This window comes from Schistocerca gregaria, chromosome 1 (assembly GCF_023897955.1).
Source record: "Schistocerca gregaria isolate iqSchGreg1 chromosome 1, iqSchGreg1.2, whole genome shotgun sequence".
Classification (NCBI taxonomy): domain Eukaryota; kingdom Metazoa; phylum Arthropoda; class Insecta; order Orthoptera; family Acrididae; genus Schistocerca; species Schistocerca gregaria.
This window is the reverse complement of record NC_064920.1, coordinates 9,046,421-9,072,476: the sequence shown is the minus strand read 5'-3', so window position 1 is coordinate 9,072,476 and position 26,056 is coordinate 9,046,421. Positions and strand designations below refer to the sequence as shown.

The window sequence follows — 26,056 nt, the reverse complement described above, 5'->3', positions numbered from 1 at the left end:
AGTTTCAGCCACAGGATCACATCTGTCATTACTTAAATAATGGCCATGTCTCATATGTAGAGCATGTCACGAATGCCAGTACAACACATTGGACTTTTAAATGCAAACATACTAATAACATGTGTAAACAGGCAGTGCTGAAGAGAAGATCAAAGGTATAAGTGTTACAATTGCACAAAAGATTGAGGAGTTCATCATAGATCTTCAGAAAGTATTTTCGTCATACGGTACAAAAATATCTTGATGATAAGTTAATCGTGAAATGCAGGGAACTAGACTATCTTTGGCGAACATCTTTGGTATAGTTTGATATGTAAGCAGAAAAATGAAGCTGCTATCCGTAAACACAGAATAACATTGATCTTACAATATAAGGTAGAAACCATTATAAAACCCTAATGTTAAACAGTAACGTAATCATTGCATATACTCAATGGAAAGTACATAAACAAATGTTGATTATATCATAAACATAATGAAAATAGTATCCGTAGTACAAAAATACTAAAATACAGTGTTCAGAAATAGTCTAAAATGACACCCAGTATTCATATGCATGTAAGTTGCAGTAGTGAACCATTGCTGTAAAATATTGAGTACATTTAGAGCAAAACATCATTGAATACATTTAGAGCAAAACATCATATGTAAATAAAGTCTAGTTAAAATGCTTGATTAGAAGCCTAGTATATAAGTAATAGTAATACCATGAAGAAAGGGAGGGGGTAAATAACCACAGCTAAACCAACCATTTCCCCAAATTTGACTTGAAGGAATGCTGATAACACATGTATATAATAGTGTGAATCTGTTGTAAAGCATTCACAGCTACTCCAAGAGTTATGTTATAGCTCATTGTCTTATGAGCCAATGTTTCATTAAAGTATCTTCTATTTGATTAGAACATGTTTTATAAAATTTCTATAACTTCTCTCCTGATGTTTTACATTTAGTATGTTAAACATTCAACAATTTTGTTTTTATCTTTTATTGTATTTGACAGAGACCTCTGGCCAACAGGCTGTCTTTTTTATGAAATATGTTCTTGCTCTCAAGATGTAGTTTTCATTTTAATGAGCAACAGGTCATATGTTTCTTCTTTTATTAAAACTGTTATTGGAAAAGGCTATTATATGCATAATCTTCATGTATTGGTGCATTACGTAAGTCATCTGTAGACCGAGGTTTACGTTCCATTTAATGTTCTTAACATAATTGTTGCGTATATTCGATGAAAAGTATATAAGCAAATGTCAATTTTATCATAAACAGAATAAAAATAGAATCCATAATATAAAAAGAAGCTACAATACAGTGTTCAGAAACAGTCTGAAATGTCACCCAGTTACAGTAGTAGCTATGCTGTGATTATTTGCCACCTACCCTTCTTTATGGTATTAATATTTCTGATATACTGGGCTTCTAACTAAACAATGGAAAATCTAGGACGGAATGTAAAATATTATGAGAAGGAACTTGCTACTCACCACATAGCAGAGATGCTGAGTCCAGATACGCACAACAAAAATACTCTCACAGTTATAGCTTTTGGCTGTTAAGGCCTTCGTCAACAATAGACACACATACGCACACATTCACGTGCTCACGCAAATGCAACTCACTCACAACTGTGAGCTGTGTGTGTGTGTGTGTGTGTGTGTGTGTGTGTGTGTGTGTGTGTGTGTGTGTGTTTGTTGTTGATGAAGGCCTTAATGGCCGATAGCTATAATTATAAGTGTCTTTTTCTTGTGCCTATCTGCGACTCAGTGTCTCCACTATACAGTGACTACCAACTTTCCTTCTCTTAATAAGGCACCTAATTAAGCACTTTAATACATGCAAGAACATACTTTGTTTAGCAATCACTTGTGTGGATTAAGTGAAAAATTATTTTCTGTTTGCCTCTCAAAATATATCCTCAGTGCCTGGGCCTCTAATGTCTTTTAGCTAAAGTTTTACTTTGATGAAGAAAGTTATTCCTCACTACCACTATTAAATACATGTGTTATCAACATTCCTTAAAGTCAGATTTGGGCATATGGTTGATTATGTTGTGGTTATTTACCCCCTCCCCTTCTCGAGGGTATTAATATTACTGATATACTAGGCTTCTAATTAAGCACTTAAACTAAACTTTATTCACATATGATGTTTTCCTCTAAATGAGTCGATATTTTACAGTAATGGTTCACTACTGTAACTTACAATGCATATGAATGCTGGCTACATTTCAAACTATTTCTGAACATTGTATTTTAGCTTGTTTTTTATGTTACGGATACTATTTACATTATGTTTATCATATAATTGACGTTTATTAATCTGTGGTGACTTCAATGTAAGCTCTCTAAGCAATTCTGATAGGAAAAAACTAGAAGTGTTATTAATTACATGTAACTTAGAATCAGTGATCAATTTTTCTACACGTATAGCTCAAGACAGAAGCACTCTAATGAATAATGTATTTGTACAGCAGGAGGATGTAAAACTAACAAATGCTTTCCCCATAATAAACGGATTATCAGACCATGAGGCACAATTGATTAACTTACAAAACGTAGCAGGGTGCACAGTTCAAAAATCTTTAAGGAAAAGTGTAAGGTCGCTCAACTTGGTATCTATAGAGCACTTCAGAGTAAGTTTAATAAATGTTAATTGGGGAAATGTATATAATGAGCAAATGCTAATGATACATGCAACATATTTGTTGCTAAATTTATATCTCTTTCTGAGCATTGTTGCTTTAAAAAAAAAAAAGTGTAACACCAAACAGTTTTCAAACAATATAAAAATTATTGTAACATGCTGAGACAAGTTGTCATAAAATCAAGAAATATGTATGTCAGAGATGAAATTAACAACTCGGGAAATAAAATCAAATCAATATTGAATTTTGTTAGAAGGGAGACAGGAAAAGTAATCAATGGGGTAGGTAGTATTACTATTAAAAAGAATGAAACCATCTTAATGTACACAAGTAGCTAATGTATTTAACAGCCATTTCTTAGGTGTAGGTGAAAAAATTGGTGAGAATAGTACAAAAGAAAAAGCCAAGCAGTACATGAAAGAGTCAGTTTTGAGAAATCCTAGTCAGATTAATTTTCATGTAACTATATCTTCTAAATAAGGAAAACCATTAAATATTTGAAAAATAAATGTTCTGTTGGAGGAGATGATATCTCTAACAAGGCATTAAAACAATGTGGAGCAGTTACAGCTGGTGCTGTGAGTCACATATGTAATGCATCACTAACTCAAGGTATTTTCAAAGACAGATTAAAATATGCCCTTGTCGAACCTCTCTACAAAAAATTATATTCCATCTATGTCAATAATTTCTGGCCAGCATTTTCAAAAATCATGAAGAAAGTAATGTACTCAAGTAAACCACAGTTTGGATTTCAAAAACACTCTTCCACTGAGACTACAATATAAAATTATACTGCTCACAAAATAGTCTTCAAACAGTAAAATGTCACCAATAGGAATTTTCTGTGTGTTATCTAAAGCATCTGTGTGCACCATGACATGTAAGTTACAGAAATTACAATTCTATAGTATAAATGGAACAGCATATGAGTGCTTTAAGTCATATCTACAGAAAAGGAAGCAAAAAGTTTCTTTATATGGTTTAAGTGATTTAAGGAAGTTTCCTACTTCAACTAACTGGGATGAAATTACATTATGTGTTCCACTGGGTTCGAACATGGTTTTCTGCAAATGGGTTTCCTCTAAACTTTGAAAAATGAAAGTAGGATATAAAAATTGGTAAGCTAACATACTTTGCATACTTTCACTCTCTGATGTCATACAGAGTAGTATTTTGGGGTAAGTCAACACTTAGGCAAAAAGTATTCACTGCTCAAAAGATAGTGTTTAAAATAATGTGTGTGGCTCATAGTTGCACATCTTGTAGGCATCTGTTGAAAAGATTATGAATTCTTACAGCGGCCTCACAGTACATTCACTCAGTAATGAAATTTGTTCTCAACAGCATGGACCAGTTTAAGAACAATAGTGACATTTATGATTATAATACTAGAAGAAAGAAAGACTTTCACTATACTCTATTTAACCTGTCTTTAGCACAGAAATGGGTAAAATATGCTCCTGTAAAACTTTTCAATAAATTACCAGATGAAATAAAATGTCTGACAGCAGTAACAGTCTCAATAATAAATTGAAATCGTACATCCTTGACAACTCCTTCCAAACCACAGATGAATTCTTGAATAGGAATAAATAAATTTAAATGTATAATATATGCATTTATAGGTAAATAATAAAAATTTTATGCTTCTGTATTTTTTTTTTTTAAAGGAAATCCCTTGGTTTATCTGTGCATTTCTTATGCACTTGATACATTCCACATTATAACGGTTACCATGACATTAATCAATGGAACATGTAACTAACTAACTTTGTTTATACACATTTCATGAAGTACATGCAATGATTATGTTACTGTTTAGCATTTCTGTTTTAAATAAAAAAGAAGCTGATGGTCAAATATTTTATACATATCCTCATCCTTGAATGTCTCATGGCAAGCAAACACATGACTTGGAAAGCATTTCACCCTGAACTTTCAAAAATAAAAAAATTGACCATAACATTTTACATAGCTGGTTGCTCAGACATCGCAAGAAGCAAAAAACTGTTGAAATATGTGAATTTCATCATAAATAATCAGTGTAATTCAACTCCTTGGAGAAGAAATGTTTTGACTGTGGAAAGCACTTTTTAAAAAACTGCAGGACAATTTACTTTCTGGTAGCTCTTTGACATTTCAAGTGTTTCAATAGAAGAATATTCTCAATCTTGACATATCATGAGATGGGAAGTTACTACTCATCACATAGCAGAGATGCTGAGTTGCACATAGGCACAAAAAAAAGACATTCACAATCATAGCTTTCGGACATTAAGGCCTTTGTCACCAATAGACACACACGTGTGCATGCGCACACGCACACATAATTGTGAGAGTCTTTTTGTTGTGCCTATTTGCCACTCAGCATTTCAGCTATAAGGTGAGTAGCAACTTTACTTCTCATAATATTGTTACAATCCATCCTGGATTTTCCATTGTTTGATTCTCAATCTTGAGGTATTTATACACTATTACTTTGCATCACTGAGCTTATTGAACTCGATAGTGAATGACATGTAGAAAAATAGCAGTGGCCACTTCTTAGTGCACTCTAATTTTATATAAGAATACAATTATTTACTGCAAAAGTGCTTGAATGCATACATTTTTAAATGGTGGTCTTTCGTTCAACAAGAAGGAGGAGGGCTCTTAGGGGGAACAATTTGTTATGTAAATTTGACGATGCAGTGGTCTCAGTACATCGTCATAGGAAGATAACCAACAGATGTGTATGCAGGTAATGAAGTACTAGTAACTGCTTCAGGTGGAACGCTCAATGTTCATATACTGCACGAAGTTAGTTTTTTAGGCAAGTATTCTAAAGCTTTTAACTAATTTCTCTACTTATTTTTGGCTTTGAGGGGCTGCTAGATAGCTCAAATATTAGATGCATGAAGGCACCTTTTAAGGAAATAAGGCCACATGGAGGAGATGCACTAGCTGTGAATACCTGGAAGAATTGTCTGCTGGATAGGACAGGCCACCTGAAGTGCAGTCACAGTCACTTACTCGAATTAGCACCAACAGTTAGTTCTTTCTGGAGAGTGGTGACAAAAGCTGGCCTCACTTGTGAAGTCCTAGAAAAGTTAATGATTTGCAGCACCATTCTAAGAACTGATAGGGGCCCAGAACTCAGTGGAGAGTCTAAACCAGAAAGTCTGTCATTTTCATGATGAACTTGACTGTCGATTTCTCGAACTACACTACACAGCAGAGACTCATAAAGTTGTACACAATAAGGACAACTGCAGTAGCTGATATTATTGATATATCCTTTATAACTGGTAAATTCCCTTCTGCAATTAGAAAATGAATACAGAAGCCACTTTATAAAAGAGATTGAACATATAAAGTACAAAATTACGCTACTATTAGGTTTTGCTTATAGAGAGGACAAACTAATGTAAAATTCTTGCCAGGGCATGGAATGGTTTGAGGAAAAATAGGTCTACCAACACAGCTGTGTATCATTTCCTAGAACTGGTTTTAATTGCAGTAGACAATGATGAATTAAACTGCATAATATTTTTTATATCTATCTCAGATATTTTGTGTCGTTAACCGTGACATATTGCTAGAGAAGCTGTATTACTATGGAGTCCATGGAAAAGCAGACAACTGCTTTAAATCATATCTGTGTGACAGTTATCAATGTGTTGGAATAACTCATAAAGGCAGAAAATATTACGCGGGATACAAGAAAGTTAACTGTGGTGTACCTCAAGGTTTTGTTTTAAGCTTCCTGTTCTTCTTGGTTTATATTGACTCATAAAATGACCTATCAAGCTCTGAATCAGTCCTTTTTGCAGATGGTACAACCCTTTTTATCAAAGGACGGAGTGAAGCCGATATACAAGCAAAAATAACTGCAACAACAAATGAGACTACTGCAATTTTAAAACAGTATTATGGGCCTACTACTTTTGTATACATAGCCTTATGAGGTATGATATTATATTCTGGGGGAAATCCATTCAAATACTTATGGGTGTTGCCCACAGAGAGTCATGTAGAGAACACTTAATGAATTAAAAATTTTGACCCACCCTGGTTTATTCATTTATGAATTTATATGTTTTCTTAACTCAAATCAAGAATTCTCTACTGAACAGAGTGAAATACATAACTGTGAAACAGAGACATTCATTCAAAAGCTCTGTACCAAAATAGTGTGATGTACCTTCCAAAATTAATGTGCAATGCCTTGCCTAAGCAAATCAAATACTGCAAAACTTACATAAACTGAAAAAAGTATTGGAGAAACTATTGTTATGTAAAAGTGACTGAAGTGTTGATGAATTCCTTTGTCATCAAAACAAATAGGTTTTATCATTTGATTTATGCCTACGAACTATTGTCATTTAACCTATATGTATAAGGACGCTAACAAATTTGTGCAAATATGTGAAATATAATTAAAAAATAATGTTATTTCTTTTAACTGTTTGAAATATAAATTGCTCTCTCTCTCTCTCTCTCTCTCTTTCTTTCTTTCTTTCTTTCTTTCTTTCTGTGTACAATTCCTGTATCATGAATATAATAAAATGGATGATAATAAATTAAATTAAACTATACACCAGAGACATCCATTGGGCAGTCAGAGAATGTGTAACATGAACAGATTCTTCTAAGAGCAAATCTCCAAGACCTCAGTAGGAATGAAAGTGTTGGATAAAGCAATTACTACAGTAAACCTGACAATATATGTGGAGATGAGAATCATACACTATGTGTTCTTAACTACCACATCATTAGCAGCAAAGTTCCAGAAACAAAAAAAAGATGTTATTCTGGGAACTTATGGGAAGTTGAATTAAGAAGAGAGTAGAAAAATTGTGAGACTTGGAACATTTCGGAAAGATGAATTATCTTTCAAGCAGAAGCAGGTGGACAAGTAGACTCTATCAGCCACTTGATACTGTACTAAACCGTTGTCTAGTAACCAAGAGAGCAACATACAGAGTATCTTCACAGATATGTGTGATTGGACAGATGAAATTATACGTTATTATGGCTGGCAAATTTTGAACAGAAATGATAGTAATATCAGGCATGTCCTAAGGATATCTACTGTTCTCAATATATATAAATTATTTATCAGAGAGGGTCAAGAGTGTTATCAGATCGTTCACTGATGATTTTCACTTTTTTGGTATAATGACAATAATTCAATAAACTGCCCATAACAAAGAAAAAGAACCCAGCAGTATCCAGTCACAAGGTTAGTGGTTAACATCTGAGGCATGCCAGTTCAGCAATTTAAGGCATTACTAAAAAGCACTAAGAAATGCGACAAACATAGAGAGTCTGTAATAAGCAAAATTAATGGGAAACTATGGCTTGCTGGAAGAGACCCGGAAAAGTGTAGTGAACTTGTAAAGGAAATCACATATAAACACTAGTACAAAGAATTATAAAGTATTTCCCCAATCTTTAAACTCCTCATTAACTATGAACAACAGCAGACATTAAACGAGTTCAGAAACCTGCTTCTAGGATGAACAGGTCAGTACAGCTCACATCAAAGCATATCAGAGAAGCTAAGGGAACATAAATGGGAATTTTTGGAAGAAAGGCAATGGTGCTGTTGCAAAATGAAGTTGGGTAAATTTAGAGAACTATTATTGAGAAAGGCTTGACACTCTGGTATATTTTACACAGGGATGATGAGAATATGATAAGAGAGATTACAATGTCTATATAGGCATATAGACAGACATTACTCCATTGCCCAGCATGTGGTTGGGATATAATATAATATAAAATCATTAATACTGGTACAAGATAACTTATGCCATGCACTGTTAGCGGCTTGTGAATTATCTATCAATAGCTTAGTTTAAAGTATATTTTTGCTCCAGTCTTTGTGTGATTTCTTGGTTTAGTATATGAAACCTGCATATCACTGCAGCATGAAACGGTTTTCTTACAAATGCTTACCACAGATGTGTGAAACTTGCACCAAGTAAAGGATTTAGAGGGCGGCTGTCTTCTTAATTACCATCAACACTGACTCTCTCTGCCCTACTCTTGGGATCACACCACAGCATTCCCTCTCACCAGCGGGAATATCACTTTGAGGAACTAAACACGTTCCATGACCTTGGAGATTTGTTCCTCAATTTGGTCCTATGGAACTAGATGTGTAAAATAAAATAAAAAGGAAGTTCAAGTTGACGATCAATAAAATCAATTAATGTGGTAATGGAAAGATGTAGTGAATTTTCCACTTTAGCAAATTTATATAGCCAAGTGACTCCATTTTGTTACACCTCATGCTGTCTGTCTTTGAAAAGTTAGCAAAGTTTTCAGTCTTGTTTATGTGCTTTTCAACAACTCAGCATCTCTACTTACTACCCAGCGAATAAAATAACATAGCAATAGAGGCAAATATATGAGAATTGTAATATCTGATCAAAAGTATCCAGACAATTATTAGTGGATATTAACACGGTACGTGCCCATGCTTTTCCTTTACGACGGCTCGTACTCTGCTGCGGATAGTGTCAATGAGGTACCTGAATGTCTACGGAGGAGTGGCAGCCCACTGTTCCTCGAGAACCCAAACCACAGAGGGTAGTTGCGTTGGTGCTGTGGTCCGCATCTAAGCTAATGTCCCAACTAAGGTGATGGCCTAATTCATCCCAAAGGTGTTCCCTCGGTTCAGGTCAGGGCTTTGGGCAGTCCATTTCAGGAATGCTGTTGTCCACAAATCATTATAATGGATGGACTGTCATGCTGACACAACCACTGTCTGTGAACTTTTCCTCTACTGTACACAGTACATAACAGTGTAAAATGTGTCATTTCCTTTCACATTTAGCATTTTCTGAAACACAATAAGGAGATCACATCCCACCTGTGATAAACAACCCCATACCGTACTACCTCCATACTTCACTGTTGCACTGCATACGATCAAATATAACATTCTCCAGGCACTCACCAAACCCAAACCCAAACACTTCCGTTGGATTATCACAGTGTAGAACACAATTCATTAAGCCAAATCACGCTTTACACTCACCTCAAACATCACTCAGTATAGACAACAGAAATGTATGGCTTACGAGGACCTGCTTAATTATTGTATCCAATTCTTTTTAACTTTCTACTCACTGTTACTTTGCTAACTGAGCTTTTAGTAGCACTTAGAATCTCACAACTGATTTCTTCTGCTGATTTCATGCAATTTTTTACAACCACCTTCCACACTGCTTGTCGGTACATGAGCTCTGCTTGGTCCTGGTACAGCTGTGGTTGTTCCTTTGCATTTTACTTCACAGCCACATCACCAACAGTCAACTTGGGCAGCTTTACAAGGGTCGAAGTGTCCCCGGTGAAGCTGGTATTCTGGTGACATCCGACAACCAGACCATGTTCGAAGTCACCGAGCTCGCCTAACTGAACCGTTCTCCTGTTACTGCTGCTCTACTGGCAGAACAGTACCCTTCACTTCCTTTCATAGTGGCAGTTCTGGCTCTCGTGACATCTAGTTTCCTCACATTAAACCATTAAATGAACAATACTAGTGAAAAGACCATAAAATTGTACCACAGACATATGCATCTGGCGACTGGTGGCAAAAATTAGATGAGGCATGGGAGGAGGGGATTTTCACATGCGACACAATTATTAAAACATTTGTTTTTCATCCAAAACAGTGGTAACTTACATATTCAGAGTACAGATATAATGATGACATATGTACACATCCGATATTTTAAAATTTTATCACAAGTGGAAGCGCAAAAATGTTGCACTGCTCGCCTTGAAAATGAGTAAATGGCCAAAGATGCAATAATGCATTTTATCGATAAATAATTTTAGTAATCAAAGCTGACATCAAAAAGTTTTACAAGACTGTAAACTCCAGCCAAGAAAAATTTTAATCACTTGTCTTATCCTCAATTATATTGCTCAACAACTTTTGGAAAGTTATACTGAAGAGAAATGTTAACAGTCGTGTCATAACAGTGACGGAAACGCGGGGGGACCCGCGAAGCGGCCTGCAAACAACAACACAACGGGAGAGGACAGACCAATGGAAGACCTCACAACACGACAAGAACAGACAACAGAGTAACGAACCAAACAAGACAACCACGTCCACTGGAATAGAAACACGAAAGTCAACACGCTGTCTGAGGCGATATGTCCTGAGACGCACGCAATGTTAGGCTGCTGGCTGAGCACGAGGCAGGCGCTCCAGCATTCTATCAGGGGCGCAGCTATTGGCTGCTGGGACCACGTGTTCCACTGTGGCACCCTCACACTAAAAGCGGGCTAGGAGGCGCGCGCTGCCACAGCTTACGGCGCGATGGTGCAGAGACCTCTATGGGTCTTCGACGTCCATGACGTCTGGCGTGGATTCAAATTCCGTGGCGCATGATACCAGAAGAATATGATTTCTTTTGTTTTTCACAGAACACAACAATAAATATTAAATGTGCTGATTACCTCTCATTTCTGAGATAATGTCATTTATTCTATGTATCTTTCATGAAACCAAACAATGGAAAATCCATGATGGAATGTAACAATACCAGAGGAGGAAAGTTGCTATTCACCATATAGTGGAGATGATAGTCACGACAAAAAGATTCACGCATTTTAAGCTTTCAGCCATTAAGGCCATTGTCAGTAGTAGACACACATACACACAAGTGCGCGCGCGCGCGCGCACACACACACACACACACACACACACACACACACACACAAACGCGCGCGCGCCACTTCCACTGCTGCTCCCCCCCCCCCCCCCCCTCTGCCCTCCCCAATTACCCAGTATCATCCTAGACTGAAACAAGCAAGCCACATTGTTTTCAAGAGCTGGAAAAATCCTTGCCACTCTGCTAACAACTGAATTTGTGAAACATCCCAGTCTTAATCTGCACCTGCTTGCCACACAGGCCATACCCCTGTGGAAGGTCTGGATGTGAGACCTGTCCTATTAACCCACTCAGTACACCCTATTCCAGTCCTGCCACATTCATACCCTATCCCATCAGGAGCAAGACCACCCTAAAAAAGGGGCCCCCTGTGTAACAGCTCTGCCGTTAAATCATCATCGGAAACTTTGCAGTGTTTTCAATCTTATTTATATGCCTATGTAGGCATCCCATATTGATATTCCAAAACGATTGTCAAATTTGTTATACTCTATCCTGTTTTTGTCACATGTGCTTGAAACTTTCACCTGTCCTTCAGTAGCTGCCTCATTCCAGTCAATATTTCACCTTCTTTTGTTTTCTTCATTCCTAATACCATTTAGTGAGAACTTAAGGACTGTTGTTGAATAAATATCCCTTTTTCTGTGTACGTATAATCTGCATTTTCTAATATGCTGGAAATGTTTTATTTTTGTACACATCTGTATAGTTAAAAATATCTAAACCTCTAATCAGCTCTCCGGTGAGTCTATTTCTTCCAACCATTCTATTAATTTCACACTGTATATCACAAGTCTACTATATTTTCCATTTAATGGTAATTTAGAATCTGCAAAAATGCTTTTTTTGATAAAAAAATGATAAGATTTAGTAACTCATAGAACTGCCAGATACTGTGTGAGGTGCTAAGCATATGCGTAAGTGAATTAAAGGAACACTCCGCTGGAATATTCTGCGTCTGCCCAACCTACATAGATAGGAATGATCATCAAAATAAAATAAGAGAAATCAGAGGTCAAACAGAAAGGTTTAGGTGTTCGTTTTTCCCGCGTGCTGTGGAATGGCAGAGAGATGGTATGATTGTGGTTTGATGAACCCTCTGCCAAGCACTTAAATGTGAATTGCAGAGTAATCATGTAGATGTAGATGTATATTGTCATTAACCAATTGTAAGGACAAGTACCTATGATAATTATGCACAAATTTCTACTGGACAAAATTCTACAATGCTTCAGTATCATTTTATATCAGTACAAAATACTTACTCTTCCAAGAGACTTAGACCTACGATGACTGCCTCGACGCCTCCGGAAGAAACTACCTCTGCTCTCTGATGCGGTCAGTTCTTTCTTTGTAGCGTTAAACTGTGCTGTAGCAAGCTCTTCAGCCCGTGCCTTATTAGGTATTATACCTTTTTGTACTTCCTGATTGTTACGACCTAAAACAAGAAGTTGATGAAAAGACAGGTTCCACACAATCTCATGAAATGTTTAACAGATTTGTAACAGAATAAATTAGAGGTGGTTAGCAGATCTATTGCCAGTAAATCAGAGTTTCAGACTAGTGCAATCCCCCCATTCATCTACAGTATTACTGTAGGAGTGACAAGCAGCTCAGAGGCTTACCACAGCAGACGCCCATTTGAATAAAGCAGAGTTGGCTGACAGATGCAGAATTTTTGGCTAGTGTGCCCTCAAGAGGTACGTCTGTGATTGTTACAGGATGAGACCATAAAACTGAGGAGGCACTCATCTGATAAAGAAGTGGAACTGGACCCACACAGTGAGTATTCAGATACCTGCCAAGAGCCACAAAGAGCAGCGTTTTTATGAGAACTTTGTTGTGTTTGTAATCATACAATATGTTGTGCTTTGTTAGGTGCAAGCATTCTGACTGTATGACTCAGCGGGTATATGCTAGACTTAAAATCCAAAGGCCTGGCATACAATCCCCCATCACGTAAGAATATTTTTCCCCTGTTTCTTACACATCTTTCACCTCTGCAATTACTTATTAATGTGGATAATGCCAAGCTCCACAGCAGTACAGGTTCACATTGAACTGAAGGTGCCACTCTATCTGGAAGAGTCAGTCAGCCTGAAGATGGGAGGAAGGCAAAGGGATTCTGCTTCAGACCGGACTGTTCCTATGAAAGCACTGCAATGTTAAAGTGGCTATCAAAATGAGGGCAACTATCTTTTTTATCTCACAAGAGAGATAAGATGTGTAGCAATTAACAATGTGCAATAATTATGAACAATTTCTCACGTACTTCCAAAGGCACTTCCACATCTGGAGGTATACATGAGTTTTAAAGTTATGCACAGCACGAAATGAACAAGCATAAAATGGAATAAGAGATGTCCAAATTTAGAATTAATTAAGACAGTGAGTGCATCTTCAACTTTCATCCCTAGGATATCAGCAATCCTGATGCCAACTAATGCTATGCATTTTGTTGACATACTGATTGTGAATCAGAGTGTAGAAGTATGTTTAGTATCGCCATGATTCCATAGAAATAAAATTTCATTGAGAAACCTTAATTCTATCAATGGATAAATGATAGTGTTTTTTTTCAGTACCTACAAACAAAAATAAATAAATAAAGAATGACTGAAAGAAAGGAAGGACTGGTCAGTAGAAGGTCTTCACTTGAGAAACTCTACTTGATCAATCTAATAATTCTAAATTTCAATGGTGTATTAGTGCTACATCAAGAAGAAGATACAGAAATCACAGCCTTCATAAAAGCAGCAGCAACAACTTCATTGGCATATTGAGGCAACAAATACCATCCAATTACTTCAACTTCTCCAAAATGCAGTGACAAGCAGATACTGTAACCTACTTGTGGAGTTAAAATACATCAAAACACTTTGGCAGATTCCACAGAAGAGTATTCTTCGACAAGCAGGTAGGGGTCCACCTTATTTTTACCTTATGAGGTATCTGTCACATTTTCCAGTATAAGATTTCAAATTCAGCAGATGCCTATTTATCACATTTTCCCATATAAGATTTTAAATTCAGCAGACATATTGATGTGAATTTTAAAATTACCCTGGTGAACTGGATATTCAAAAAAGGTTTTGGGCTTGCTGTTGGTCATCACTGATTACAATGCATAATATGTCAACTGGCAAGCTGCCAGTCATATTTGGGTGTTTCTTGTTGGTGCCACTGTAACTCTTTGTTAATAATTAAATTACAGAAGACTTTTATATTTACACTCAGTACCAACCTGAACATTAGAGTAGAATTTGTTATTCAATTTGATTTTTATTTGATCATGTAGTACTACATTGTGTAGTATGTGGAGCAGAGGACACTTCAAGAACACAATATATTCAGTGTCACAAATTCAGTAATAGCTGCAATGTTGATTTTACTTGCTAAAACTATCATTAGTAACAGCATTTGAGCTTTATGACTGGTCCTTATTCCAAGTGTTATGAATATGGATGCTAGAATTTTTTTTACACTATAACTTGTCTCTTGTGAGTGGTATTGCTGTATTTTAATGTACACAAATGTGAAGGTTAAGATGCAAAGCGTTTTGAAGATATTCCAGCAAAATGCAGGTGGTTTTTTTCTTCTTTATACAATTTCAACTACACTTCTTTTTCCCAAAATAAATACTTTCACTGATGATCAAACTGTTAGTTTGTTTTCAAGTGTGGTTTAAAGATATTATAGTATACATACAATATTATGAAAAGGAAAGTTGCTACTCACCATACAGCGAAGATGCTGAGTTGCAGGAAGGCACAACAAAAAGACTGTCACAGTTATAGCTTTCGGCCATTACGGACTTCGTCAACAATACACACACACACACACACACACACACACACACACACACACACACACACACACACACCAATACAACTCACACACACGAATGCAGTCTCAAGCAACTGAAACCACACACACATATTGATGTGAATATTTACAAAAACAAATCACCTGTGCCTTATCTCCCAAAGTCCCACTGTCCAGCCACAGAGGAGCATTCCCCTTGTAACTCAGTACCACCCAGGACTGGAGCAACTGAATTACATTCTCCACTATGATTTCAATTATCTCTTGTTGTACCCTGAAATGAAAAATGCCCTGCCCACTATTCTTTCCACCCCTCCCACAGTGGTATTCCCTGTCCATCAAACCTACACAATATACTTGTCCACCCTTACACAACCCCTGCTCCAAGTCCCTTACCTCATTGCTCATACCCCTGTAACAGACCTAGATGTAATAAGTGTCCCATACAACCTCCCATCACTCCCATCACCACCACTGACTGCAGTCAGGTCACCAACATAACCTATCCCATCACAGGCAGGGCTACATCGACATCTACATGACTACTCTGAAATTCACATTTAAGTGCTTGGCAGAGGGTTCATCGAACCACAATCATACTATCTCTCTATTATTCCACTCCCGAACAGCGAGCGGGAAAAACGAACACCTAAACCTTTCTGTTCGAGCTCTGATTTCTCTTATTTTATTTTGATGATCATTCCTACCTATGTAGGTTGGGCTCAACAAAATACCTGTGAAACCCAAACAGTGGCCAGAAACAAGTGGGCCACCCTGTTGCTGAACACGTTGCCAAACATGGTATCCCTCATCTCAATGACTGCTTCACAGCCTGTGCCATATGGATCCTTCCTACCAACACCAGCTTTTCTGAATTGTGCAGGTGGGAACTTTCCCTGCAATACATTCTATGTTCCCGTAACACTTCTCGCCTCAACCTTCGTTAGTCACTGTCCTCACCCATCCAGCCTTCTTCCAGTTTGCATTCCAGCACTGCACAGCTGTCATTTCACCACCACATCCAGTCTTTTAATTTCTCTTCTTTTTATTTCACTCCTTTCCGCTACTTACACCCTCCCCCTTCTGTACTTTCTCTCCTGCCCTCTGTCTAAACTGCAACACTTCACTGTCCACCACTACCACCATACTATCCCTCCCCCTCCCCACCCCAGCCTCCTCCTTACCCCCACCCAGTCACCACTCCCATCATGCACTGGTGCTGCTGCTCCAGCGTGCTTTCAGTTCTCTGAGACTGCAGACGTGTGTGCAGGTTGCGTTTGCGTGAGTGTGTGTGTGCGCGTGTGTGTATGTGTGTCTACTGCTGACAAAGCACTTAATGGCCAAAGCTATAATTGTGTGAATCTTTTTGTTGTGCCTATCATGACTCGGCAACTCTGCTATATGGTGAGTAGCAACTTTCCATCTCTGGTATTGTTACATTCCATCCTGGATTTTCCATTGTTTGATACCTTTATTTTACATATTCTAAGAAAAACCTAACAGAAGTTATTGGGTTTTGTTAGGATTACAAACAAGTTAATTGGCTGTAAAGCAGTTGCAATGCAGAGTCAAGTGCTTCCACATAATCACATCGAGCATTGGGGTATTGTGATCTGGTAAACCATTTATTTTCACATCCTACATTCCCGTAACCCTCCTGGCCTCAACCTTCGTTAGTCACTGTCCTCACCCATTGAGCTCCCTCCCTGTTCCCATTCCAGCACTACACAGCTGTCATTTCACACCACTCTCTTTTCCACTACTTACCCTCCCCTCTCCCCCTACCTTCTCTCCTGCCCTCCATCTAAACTGCAGCACTTCATTGTCTGCCACCCCCACCACACTATCCCTCCCCCTCCCCACCAAAGCCTCCTTCTTATCCCCAGACAGTCGCCACTCCCATCATGCACTGGTGCTGCTGCTCACAGTGTGGTTTCAGTTCTCTGAGACTGCAGACGTGTCTGCAAGTCGCATTTGTTTGGAGTGTGTATGCATGTGTGTCTATTGGTGACAAAGGCCTTAATGGCGGAAAGATATAAGTGTGTGAATTTTTTTGTCATGCCTATCACGACTCAGCAATGGTGAGTAGCAACATTCCTTCACTAATATTGTTGCAGTCCATCCTGGATTTTCCATTGTTTGATACATTTTAAACAAATTTTCAATAAGTTTCTTGGCAATTGCAAAGTCCTTGATTATGGGCCTTAGTCAGAAACATGACTGATAACTTCAAAATATTGTATGACTCAAGGAACTCGAAGCTGCACTTTCTGGGCTCCTGTGTCAGTTATTTTCCGATAAAATGTAGGTGCTGTGAGTGGGAAACATAAGGAACTGTTCCATCAAAACAATAAACAGAGAGAATGGGGTCATCAGGGCTGATGGGATGTCAGTATGGTAGCCGACTACTGATTGATTTTGCACAGGGAGTGTTCTCAGTTAGTGTGCAAAAGAAAATGCAACAGAGCTTTAAGAAAAAAAAGTAACATTAAGAATTGTGCTTCTGTATTATTCCTAAAGAACATAATACTTCATTACAGGAGTATCTTATCTTACAGTGTGTTTTTAAATAATTTTTTATTTAATTGTTGTGTTTTGTGTGAATTTTCTGGCTCTTCATCATTTCTTTGTGAAAGAAACCCTTATATGACAGAGAGAAACCTTTAGTATTTCTAAACTTAGCATATCAAAAAGCATTAGAATCATCTACAATATTTCAGGAAAATATTGCAAAGTACAAATTTGTAGACATGTGTTATGTTAACTATAGTTGGCAACAGCAGTAATGGCCTCTGCTTGTGCAGCATGCAAGGAATGCTAAGCTGTCATCTCAGCTGAAAGTGCATAGACAGCAACTACTTTATGTTCCAGCACAGACTGGAGCACCTGAATCTGCCTCACATTTAAAGAATGTACACATTTTAAAAATACAGTCCCCTGCCTGTTTGTGAAACCTAGGTGCTTCAACCATTGTGCGAAAACTTACAGAATAACACAGAAATAAGTCAATCATAGTTTTCTGCTTGTAAAACACCACAGAACACTCAAATGAGATGAAAGTGTGGTGTCACTGCCAGACATCACACTTGCTAGGTGATAGCCTTTAAATCAGCCGCGGTCCATTAGTATACGTCGGACCCGCGTGTTGCCACTATCAGTGATTGCAGACCGAGCGCCGCCACACGGCAGGTCTAGAGAGACTTTCTAGCACTCGCCCCAGTTGTACAGCCGACTTTGTTAGCGATGGTTCACTGACAAATTATGCTCTCATTTGCCGAGACGATAGTTGCATAGCCTTCAGCTACGTTATTTGCTACAACCTAGCAAGGCGCCAGTATCCGTACTATCGATATTGTGAATCATGTACCATACAGAGCGACGTTCTCCATGAATGAATTGAAGTTAAGTACTCCACCAGCTACGTCCATTTTTCTCAATTCTAATTCCCTTGTCATGTTCCAGACCTCACGGCAGCCTGCGTGAGCTAAAACGCATGCATTTCGGCCTCCTGTAGTAACCCTGGTTGGCTCTCCTGCCAACCACAACATTGGCGACGAGAGTACAAGTGTTCTTATCTAAATTGCCCTGATTTACTTGTGTCATGGCTTCGCCACAATATCCAGATGTACTGTCTGAATTTCATCGCTTACAGAATCAGCAGACGCAGGCCTTACTGTATGCCCTTGGACAGCTCGTCCAGGGTCAACGTGCGATGCAAAACAATGCGGCAGCAGCCGCTTCTCCGCTAACACAGCCACAACACGCTGTTGCACCCACTTTTCGACCTTTTGATGCTGCACTGGAAAGCTGGACGGAGTGGTCACACCAATTTGGATTCCATCTCGCCGCCTACAGAATTCAAGGGTAACGAGCGGCAGCCTTTTCTGCTTTCATCCGTCGGGGTGACCACGTACCGTGTGATAGTCAAATTATTTCTCCGATGCGACGTAGCAACTCTGTGTTCGTCCCAAAAATAGTGTGCGTCGACATCGCCAGAACTCCTGTCAAGTCGCAAGTGGTTATGTACCAGTGTCAATTCATGTTGCACAAGAAAGTCACTCTTGTCGTCAGCAGGACAATAAACCTTTTGTAGACTTGGACGTTAATGGCAAAGTGATACCATTCCAGCTCGATACAGGAGCTGCAGTTTCACTGATCAATCAAGACACTTACAAACTGCTGGGCACACCTCCGTTGTGTGCCGCAAATGTTACGCTAAATAGCTACTCCGGTCAAGATATCCCTATGTTAGGACAGTGCAGCCTTCTGGCAACATACAAAGGACAAACAAAACTTGTGTCATTTTCCATCCTTCGTTCTTCTTCTGCGGTGAACTTGTTTGGTTTCGATTTATTTCAGTTGTTTAACTTGTCTATAGTAAATCAGGTCCTATCAGTGAACCAGACGGTGCCTTCAGACAGTGTTTCTCGCCTATGTGAACAATTTGCAGACGTTTTTGCACCGTGCCTCGGTTGTGCTAAGAACTATGAAGCACATTTGGAACTGAAAGTAAACGCGCAACCGAAATTTTTCAGAGCGCGCAATGTTCCCCACACATTGCGTGATGAGGTCGCAAAACACATTACACGATTTGGAATCACAAGGTGTGATTGAACGTGTGCAGGCTTCTCTCTGGGCATCACCCTTAGTAATTTTGCCAAAACCTTCTGGAAAATTGAGACTTTGTGTGGACTTCAAGGCAATAGTGAATCCACAACTAGTGATTGCAACTTTTCCTTTACCCCGCCGGGAAGATCTTTTTTACAAACTGTGCCCGGGTAAATATTTTTCGAAGTTGGACCTCGCAGATGCGTACTTGCAAATACCGGTGGACGAAGAATCCCAGCAAGTTTTGGTGGTTAACACGCATCTTAGGTTGTATCAATTCAAACGACTGCCATTCGAGTGTGCATCCGCCCCTGCATTGTTTCAGCAATATCTACAAACTGTGTGTGCGTCGGTCCCTACTGCAGCAAATTATCTGGACGATATTGTGATCTCCAGAAAGACGGAAGAAGAACATTTGGCCAATCTCGGAACATTATTGTAGGTCTTGCAACAAAATGGTCTTCGCTTGCGGAAGGAAAAATGTGTGTTTTTTGCTCGGGACGTGCCATACCTGGGACATGTAATCAATGCCCAAGCCATACATCCCAGTCCCACGCACCTTCGTGCCATACACGACTTGCCTTCACCACAGAATTTGAAGCAGCTACAGAGTGTGCTGGGCAAAATAAATTCTTCATCACTTACGCCGTAAAGGTGTTCTGTTCGTCTGGATGACGGAATGCGAAGGCGTCTTTCGCCAGTTGAAATCGGCGTTGCTTTCCAATACTTGCCTTGCGCCATTCGATCCCCAGAAGCGCCTTTTGTTGATGGTGGATGCATCGGATTTCGAGATCGGTGCTGTGCTTGCTCACAACGATGGATCGCACGATCGCCCTATTGCCTTTGCGTCCAAATTGCTCTCGTCTGCTCAAAGAAATCATTCACAGATCGAAAAAGAAGCATTGGCTCTCGTATTTGGTGTTACAGTTTCATGATTTCTTGTATGGTCGTCACTTTACCATAATCACAGACCACAAACCTTTGACATCGCTTTTTCATCCGACCAAGCCTGTCCCTCCACATACAGTGCAGAAATTCATTCACTGGCCTATTTTCCTCTCGCAGTACCGTTACTATATCTTGTATCGGTCCACTGTGAAGCACTGAAATGCCTATGCGTTGTCCCGCTTGCCTGTTGCTGAGGATAGGGCATTTGATTCCTCCGAATTTGCTTGCATGTTCATAGATGCGGAAACTGATGACGTGGTTGAATCGTTTCCGATTGATTTTTGGCGTGTAGCTACAGCCACAGCTGCCAACCCTGTCCTTGCTCCTGTTCTGCGTTTTGTTGCTACGCAATGGCCCTTGTCAAAGTCACGGATCGGGGACCCGTTGGTTCGCTGATTTTTTGCTCACACGGAGAGACTTTTTGTACGACGTGGTGTTTTGCTGTTGCGTTCTGATAATGATCAGTCCAGGGTCGTGGTACCATGTTCGTTACAGTCCTCTGTCTTACAGCTTCTCCATCAAGGACATTGGGGTATAGTGAGAACGAAACAACTTGCTCGTCAGCACTGTACTTGGTTCGGAATCGACACTGCGATTACGAATATATGCTCTTGTTGCATGGTATGTGCCAAACAACAATCAGCACCACCGTGGAAATTCTTTGCATGGCCAAAAGCCACTTCCCCTTGGCAACGCATACACATGGATTTTACTGGTACATTCTGGAATACTCGATGGTTGGTTGTGGAAGATTCATTCAGTAATTTTCCTTTTGTTGTCCGGATGTCTTCCACGACGTCATCTGCCACCATCCAAGCGTTATCCGCTATCTTTTGCATTGAAGGTCTTCCACAGACTCCGACAATGGCCCACAATTCATGTCCGCAGAATTTCAGTCATTCTGCAAGGCCAATGGTATTCAACATCTGACGTCTGCGCCGTTTTCGCCAGTCAAACGGTGCTGCTGAACGATTGGTCAGGACTTTCAAGTCACAGATGTTGAAGTTGAAAGAGTTGCATTCTCGGGAGGACGCATTATTGCTCTTTTTGTCCTTGTATCGCTCTCAGCCCCGAAATGGTCGCCCACCAGCTGAGTTGCTCCACGGTCATCATCATCGAACCTTGATGTCTTTGCTACATCCGCCGCATCAGGTGCCTGTGCAGCGGCGGACACCTGGTTTTGCTCCAGGCGACGTTGTCTACTATCGCCACTATTGAGGTTCGCGGCGTTGGCTCGAAAGCGCGTTCTTCGCTGCCTCGGATGCGCCATGTATCTGGTTTTGGGGACCTCTGGTGAGGTGCATCGACATCTCAATCAGCTGCACCTCTGTCGTCGCACGCGATCTGTCACTCGCCGTCTGCTTTCAGCGACGGTGCCGTCCGGTCAGCGCCCCGGGGACCCATCTACTGGCTCGCCTCAGCCCCAGGTGTTACCAACGCTGCCTTCCATTTTGCCCCATGGCGACATGCCGCCACCGCCACCTGTTATCCCGCCGGCGACACCCACAGTGGACGCGTCGCTGCCACCACTGGACGCATCCCTGGGTCACACGCCGCTTCCCGTAACCAGTTGTCCTCCAGCATCAAACTCTTGCCTGCTCCGGACCATGTGTCGTCTTCGCCCATCGGGTGCCACGGCCCGATGGAGGTCGACCCTTCGGCCCCTCCTGTCTCTCTACATGCGCATACACCGCACGTTGGCGTGCACCCTGGAGCAGGTTTTCAGGCGTTTCCTAGCTCCCCGCGGTCCGAATGACAGGGTGCGGGTGGCACAGCCTCGCCTGTTGTTAGGCTCCCCACCTCATCACATACGTCAAAATGGGGTCCTCCCCTTGGCGGGCGGAAGCCTTATGCCACAACCGTACGCCGATTTGCGGGGGAGTAATGTGGTGTCACCACCAGACACAACACTTGCTAGGTGGTAGCCTTTAAATCGGATGCGGTCCGTTAGTATAAGTCGGACCCGCGTGTCGCCACTATCAGTGATTGCAGACCGAGCGCCGCCACACGGCAGGTCTAGAGAGACTACCTAGCACTCGCCCCAGTTGTACAGCCAACTTTGCTAGTGATGGTTCACTGACAAATTACGCTCTCATTTGCCGAGACGATAGTTGCATAGCCTTCAGCTACGTTATTTGCTACAACCTAGCAAGGCGCCAGTATCCTTACTATTGATATTGTGAATCATGTACCATAAAGAGCGACGTTCTCCATGAATGGATTAAAGTTAAGTATTCCACCAGCTACATCCGTTTTTCTCAATTCTAATTCCCTTGTCATGTTCCAGACCTCCCACCAGCTTGCGTGAGCTAAAATGCGTGCATTTCAGCCTCCTGTAGTAACCCTGGCTGGCTCTCCTGCCAACCACATCAGAAAGTTTATACAGTACAGAACAAGGAAACAGACTGAGACCTGATTAGCTAGCTGCGCACCTGTCTACTGTGTGCCCCTGGCCCAGATGCCATAAACGCTGTTGTGGACTATAGCTCACCATTGTAACAACACATAAGTCGAGATAAATAATGCAGTGTTGCGTTAATCATTTCAAAATTGGTCTTTAACTCAAAATTACAGCAAGACAATGAACACCAGAGGTGCTACTACTGCGCAATTATGAAACCGCAGGTGAGGCACGAATCAAGCAAAGCCGACTGTCAAAAGTGTCACTTTCCAGCTATGGAATATTTACTAACAAATACTACATGCAAACATATTAAAACTGAAAACAGTCAATTTAGGTAATAAATGAGAATGTCAAAATGAGCATCTTGACGTGACGAGTTCAATGCAGCACTGCATGACACTGTGTGAATTTTAGTTTTTGACAGACAGATTTGTATAAACAACAGTTTCAACAAACACTTTAAATTATACAACTGGCAAACAAATGTTCCCACACTCATAAACAGTATGTCAAATTGGAGCGAAAATGTACAGTAAAACACATACAAACTTAGTTTATCTGGAGTAACAATGATTCTGACTACTTCTATTCAATACAGCTAATCAAAGCTCAATGAACTTCACAATAACATCATGATGTCAGTATGTGTTACCCTACACTTTTACCCTTTCCTTACATGTATTTGTGTTTAGATATGTACGATATTTCTGTGACAAAATCAGTATTATGTTACTAAAAAAGATCACCAATTAAATTAGCTGAAACTCAAATCTGATGTGAGTCGCAGGAACAGTGATTGCGCCACATAAAAGAGCAGACATTTTTGCATTGGGCTGATATGACACACTTGTGCATACATAAATATTTATTTGCATTTTGAATATAATAGAGGGAAACCTTCCACATGGGAAAAATATATCTAAAAACAAAGATGATATCACTTACCAAACAAAAGTGCAGGCAGGTCTATAGACACAACATACACACAAAATTCAAGCTTTCTCAACCAACGGTTGCTTCATCAGGATAGACGGAATGTGAGGGAAAGCCAAAAGGATGTGGGTTTTAAGGGAGAGGGTAAGGAGTCATTCCAATCACGGGAGCGGAAAGACTTACCTTAGGGAGAAAAAGGGACAGGTATACACTCGCACATACACACATATCCATCCGCACATACACAGACACAAGCAGACATTTGTAAAGGCAAAGAGTTTGGGCAGAGATGTGAGTCGAGGCGGAAGTACAGAGGCAAAGATGTTGTTGAAAGACAGGTGAGGTATAACCGGCGGTGACTTGAAGTTAGCGGAGGTTGAGGCCTGGCGGATAATGAGAAGAGAGGATATACAAGGGCAAGTTCCCATCTCTGAAGTTCTGCCAGGTTGGTGTTAGTGGGAAGAATCCGGATAACCCGGACGGTGTAACACTGTGCCAAGATGTGGTGGCCGTGCACCAAGGCATGTTTAGCCACAGGGTGATCCTCATTACCAACAAACACTGTCTGCCTGTGCCTATTCATGCAAATGGACAGTTTGTTGCTGGTCATGCCCACATAGAAAGCTTCACAGTGTAGGCAGGTCAGTTGGTAAATCACGTGGGTGCTTTCACACGTGGCTCTGCCTTTGATCGTGTACAACTTCCGGGTTACAGGACTGGAGTAGATGGTGGTGGAAGTGTGCATGGGACAGGTTTTAGACCGGGAGCGATTACAAGGGTAGGAGCCAGAGGGTAGGGAAGGTGGTTTGGGGATTTCATAGGGATGAACTAAGAGGTTATGAAGGTTAGGAGGATGGCAGAAAGACACTCTTGGTGGAGTGGGGAGGATTTCATGAAGGATGGATCTCATTTCAGGGCAGGACTTGAGGAAGTCATATCGCTGCTGGAGAGCCACATTCAGAGTCTGATCCAGTCCCGGAAAGTATCCTGTCACAAGTGGGGCACTTTTGTGGTTCTTCTGTGGGAGGATGAGGAAGTGGCTCTGGTTATTTGCTTCTGTACCGGGTCGGGATGGTAGCTGCGGGATGCAAAAGCTGTTGTTGGTGTAATGGTTCAGGGATTCCGGACTGGAGCAGATTTGTTTGCCACGAAGACCTAGGCTGTAGGGAAGGGACGGTTTGATGTGGAATGGGTGTCAGCTGTCATAATGGAGATACAGTTGCTTGTTGGTGGGTTTGATGTGGACAGACGTGTACAGCTGTCCATTGGACAGGTGGAGGTTAACGTCAAGGAAAGTGGCATGAGATTTGGAGTAGGACCAGGTGAATCTGATGGAACCAAAGGAGTTGAAGTTGGAGAGGAAATTCTGGAGTTCTTCTTCACTGTGAGTCCAGATCATGAAAATGTCATCAATAAATCTGTACCAAACTTTGGGTTGGCAGGCCTGGGTAACCAAGAAGGCTTCCTCTAAGTGACCCATAAATAGTTAGGCGTACGAGGGGGCCATCCTGGTACCCATAGCTGTTCCCTTTTATTGTTGGTATGTCTGGCCTTCAAAAGTGAAGAAGTTGTGGGTCAGGATGAAGCTGGCTAAGGTGACGAGGAAAGAGGTTTTAGGTAGGGTGGCAGGTGATCGGTGTGAAAGGAAGTGCTCCATCGCAGCAAGGCCCTGGACGTGTGGAATATTTGTGTATATGGTTTCCAGGGGTAACAGATTGGGTAAGGATTCCAGGCGTTCGAGAAAGTGGTTGGTGTCTTTGATGAAGGATGGGAGACTGTATGTAATGAGTTGAAGGTGTTGATCTACGTAGGCAGAGATACATTCTGTGGGGGCTTGGTAACCAGCTACAATGGGGCAGCCGGAATGATTGGGTTTGTGAATTTTAGGGAAAAGGTAGAAGGTAGGGGTGCGGGGTGTTGGTGGGGTCAGGAGGTTGATGGAGTCAGGTGAAAGGTTTTGTAGGGGGCCTAAGGTTCTGAGGATTTCTTGAAGCTCCACCTGGACATCAG

The 26,056-nt window shown here is 40.5% G+C and overlaps 1 protein-coding gene across 14 annotated transcripts in view; it reads right to left on the bottom strand.

The window, feature by feature from the left end:
• Nucleotides 1–26,056, bottom strand: part of LOC126320910 (tight junction protein ZO-1) — an 839,027-nt gene that overhangs the window by 199,709 nt on the left and 613,262 nt on the right. For all 14 annotated transcript variants that reach the window (XR_007558731.1, XR_007558696.1, XM_049994135.1 and 11 more), the window contains exon 10: nucleotides 12,594–12,766. Coding sequence is in view for 12 of the 14 variants with exons in the window: in XM_049994135.1 (XP_049850092.1) it covers nucleotides 12,594–12,766 (173 nt within the window). In the remaining 2 variants the exon portion in view is untranslated. The remainder of the gene's footprint in view (nucleotides 1–12,593; nucleotides 12,767–26,056) is intronic.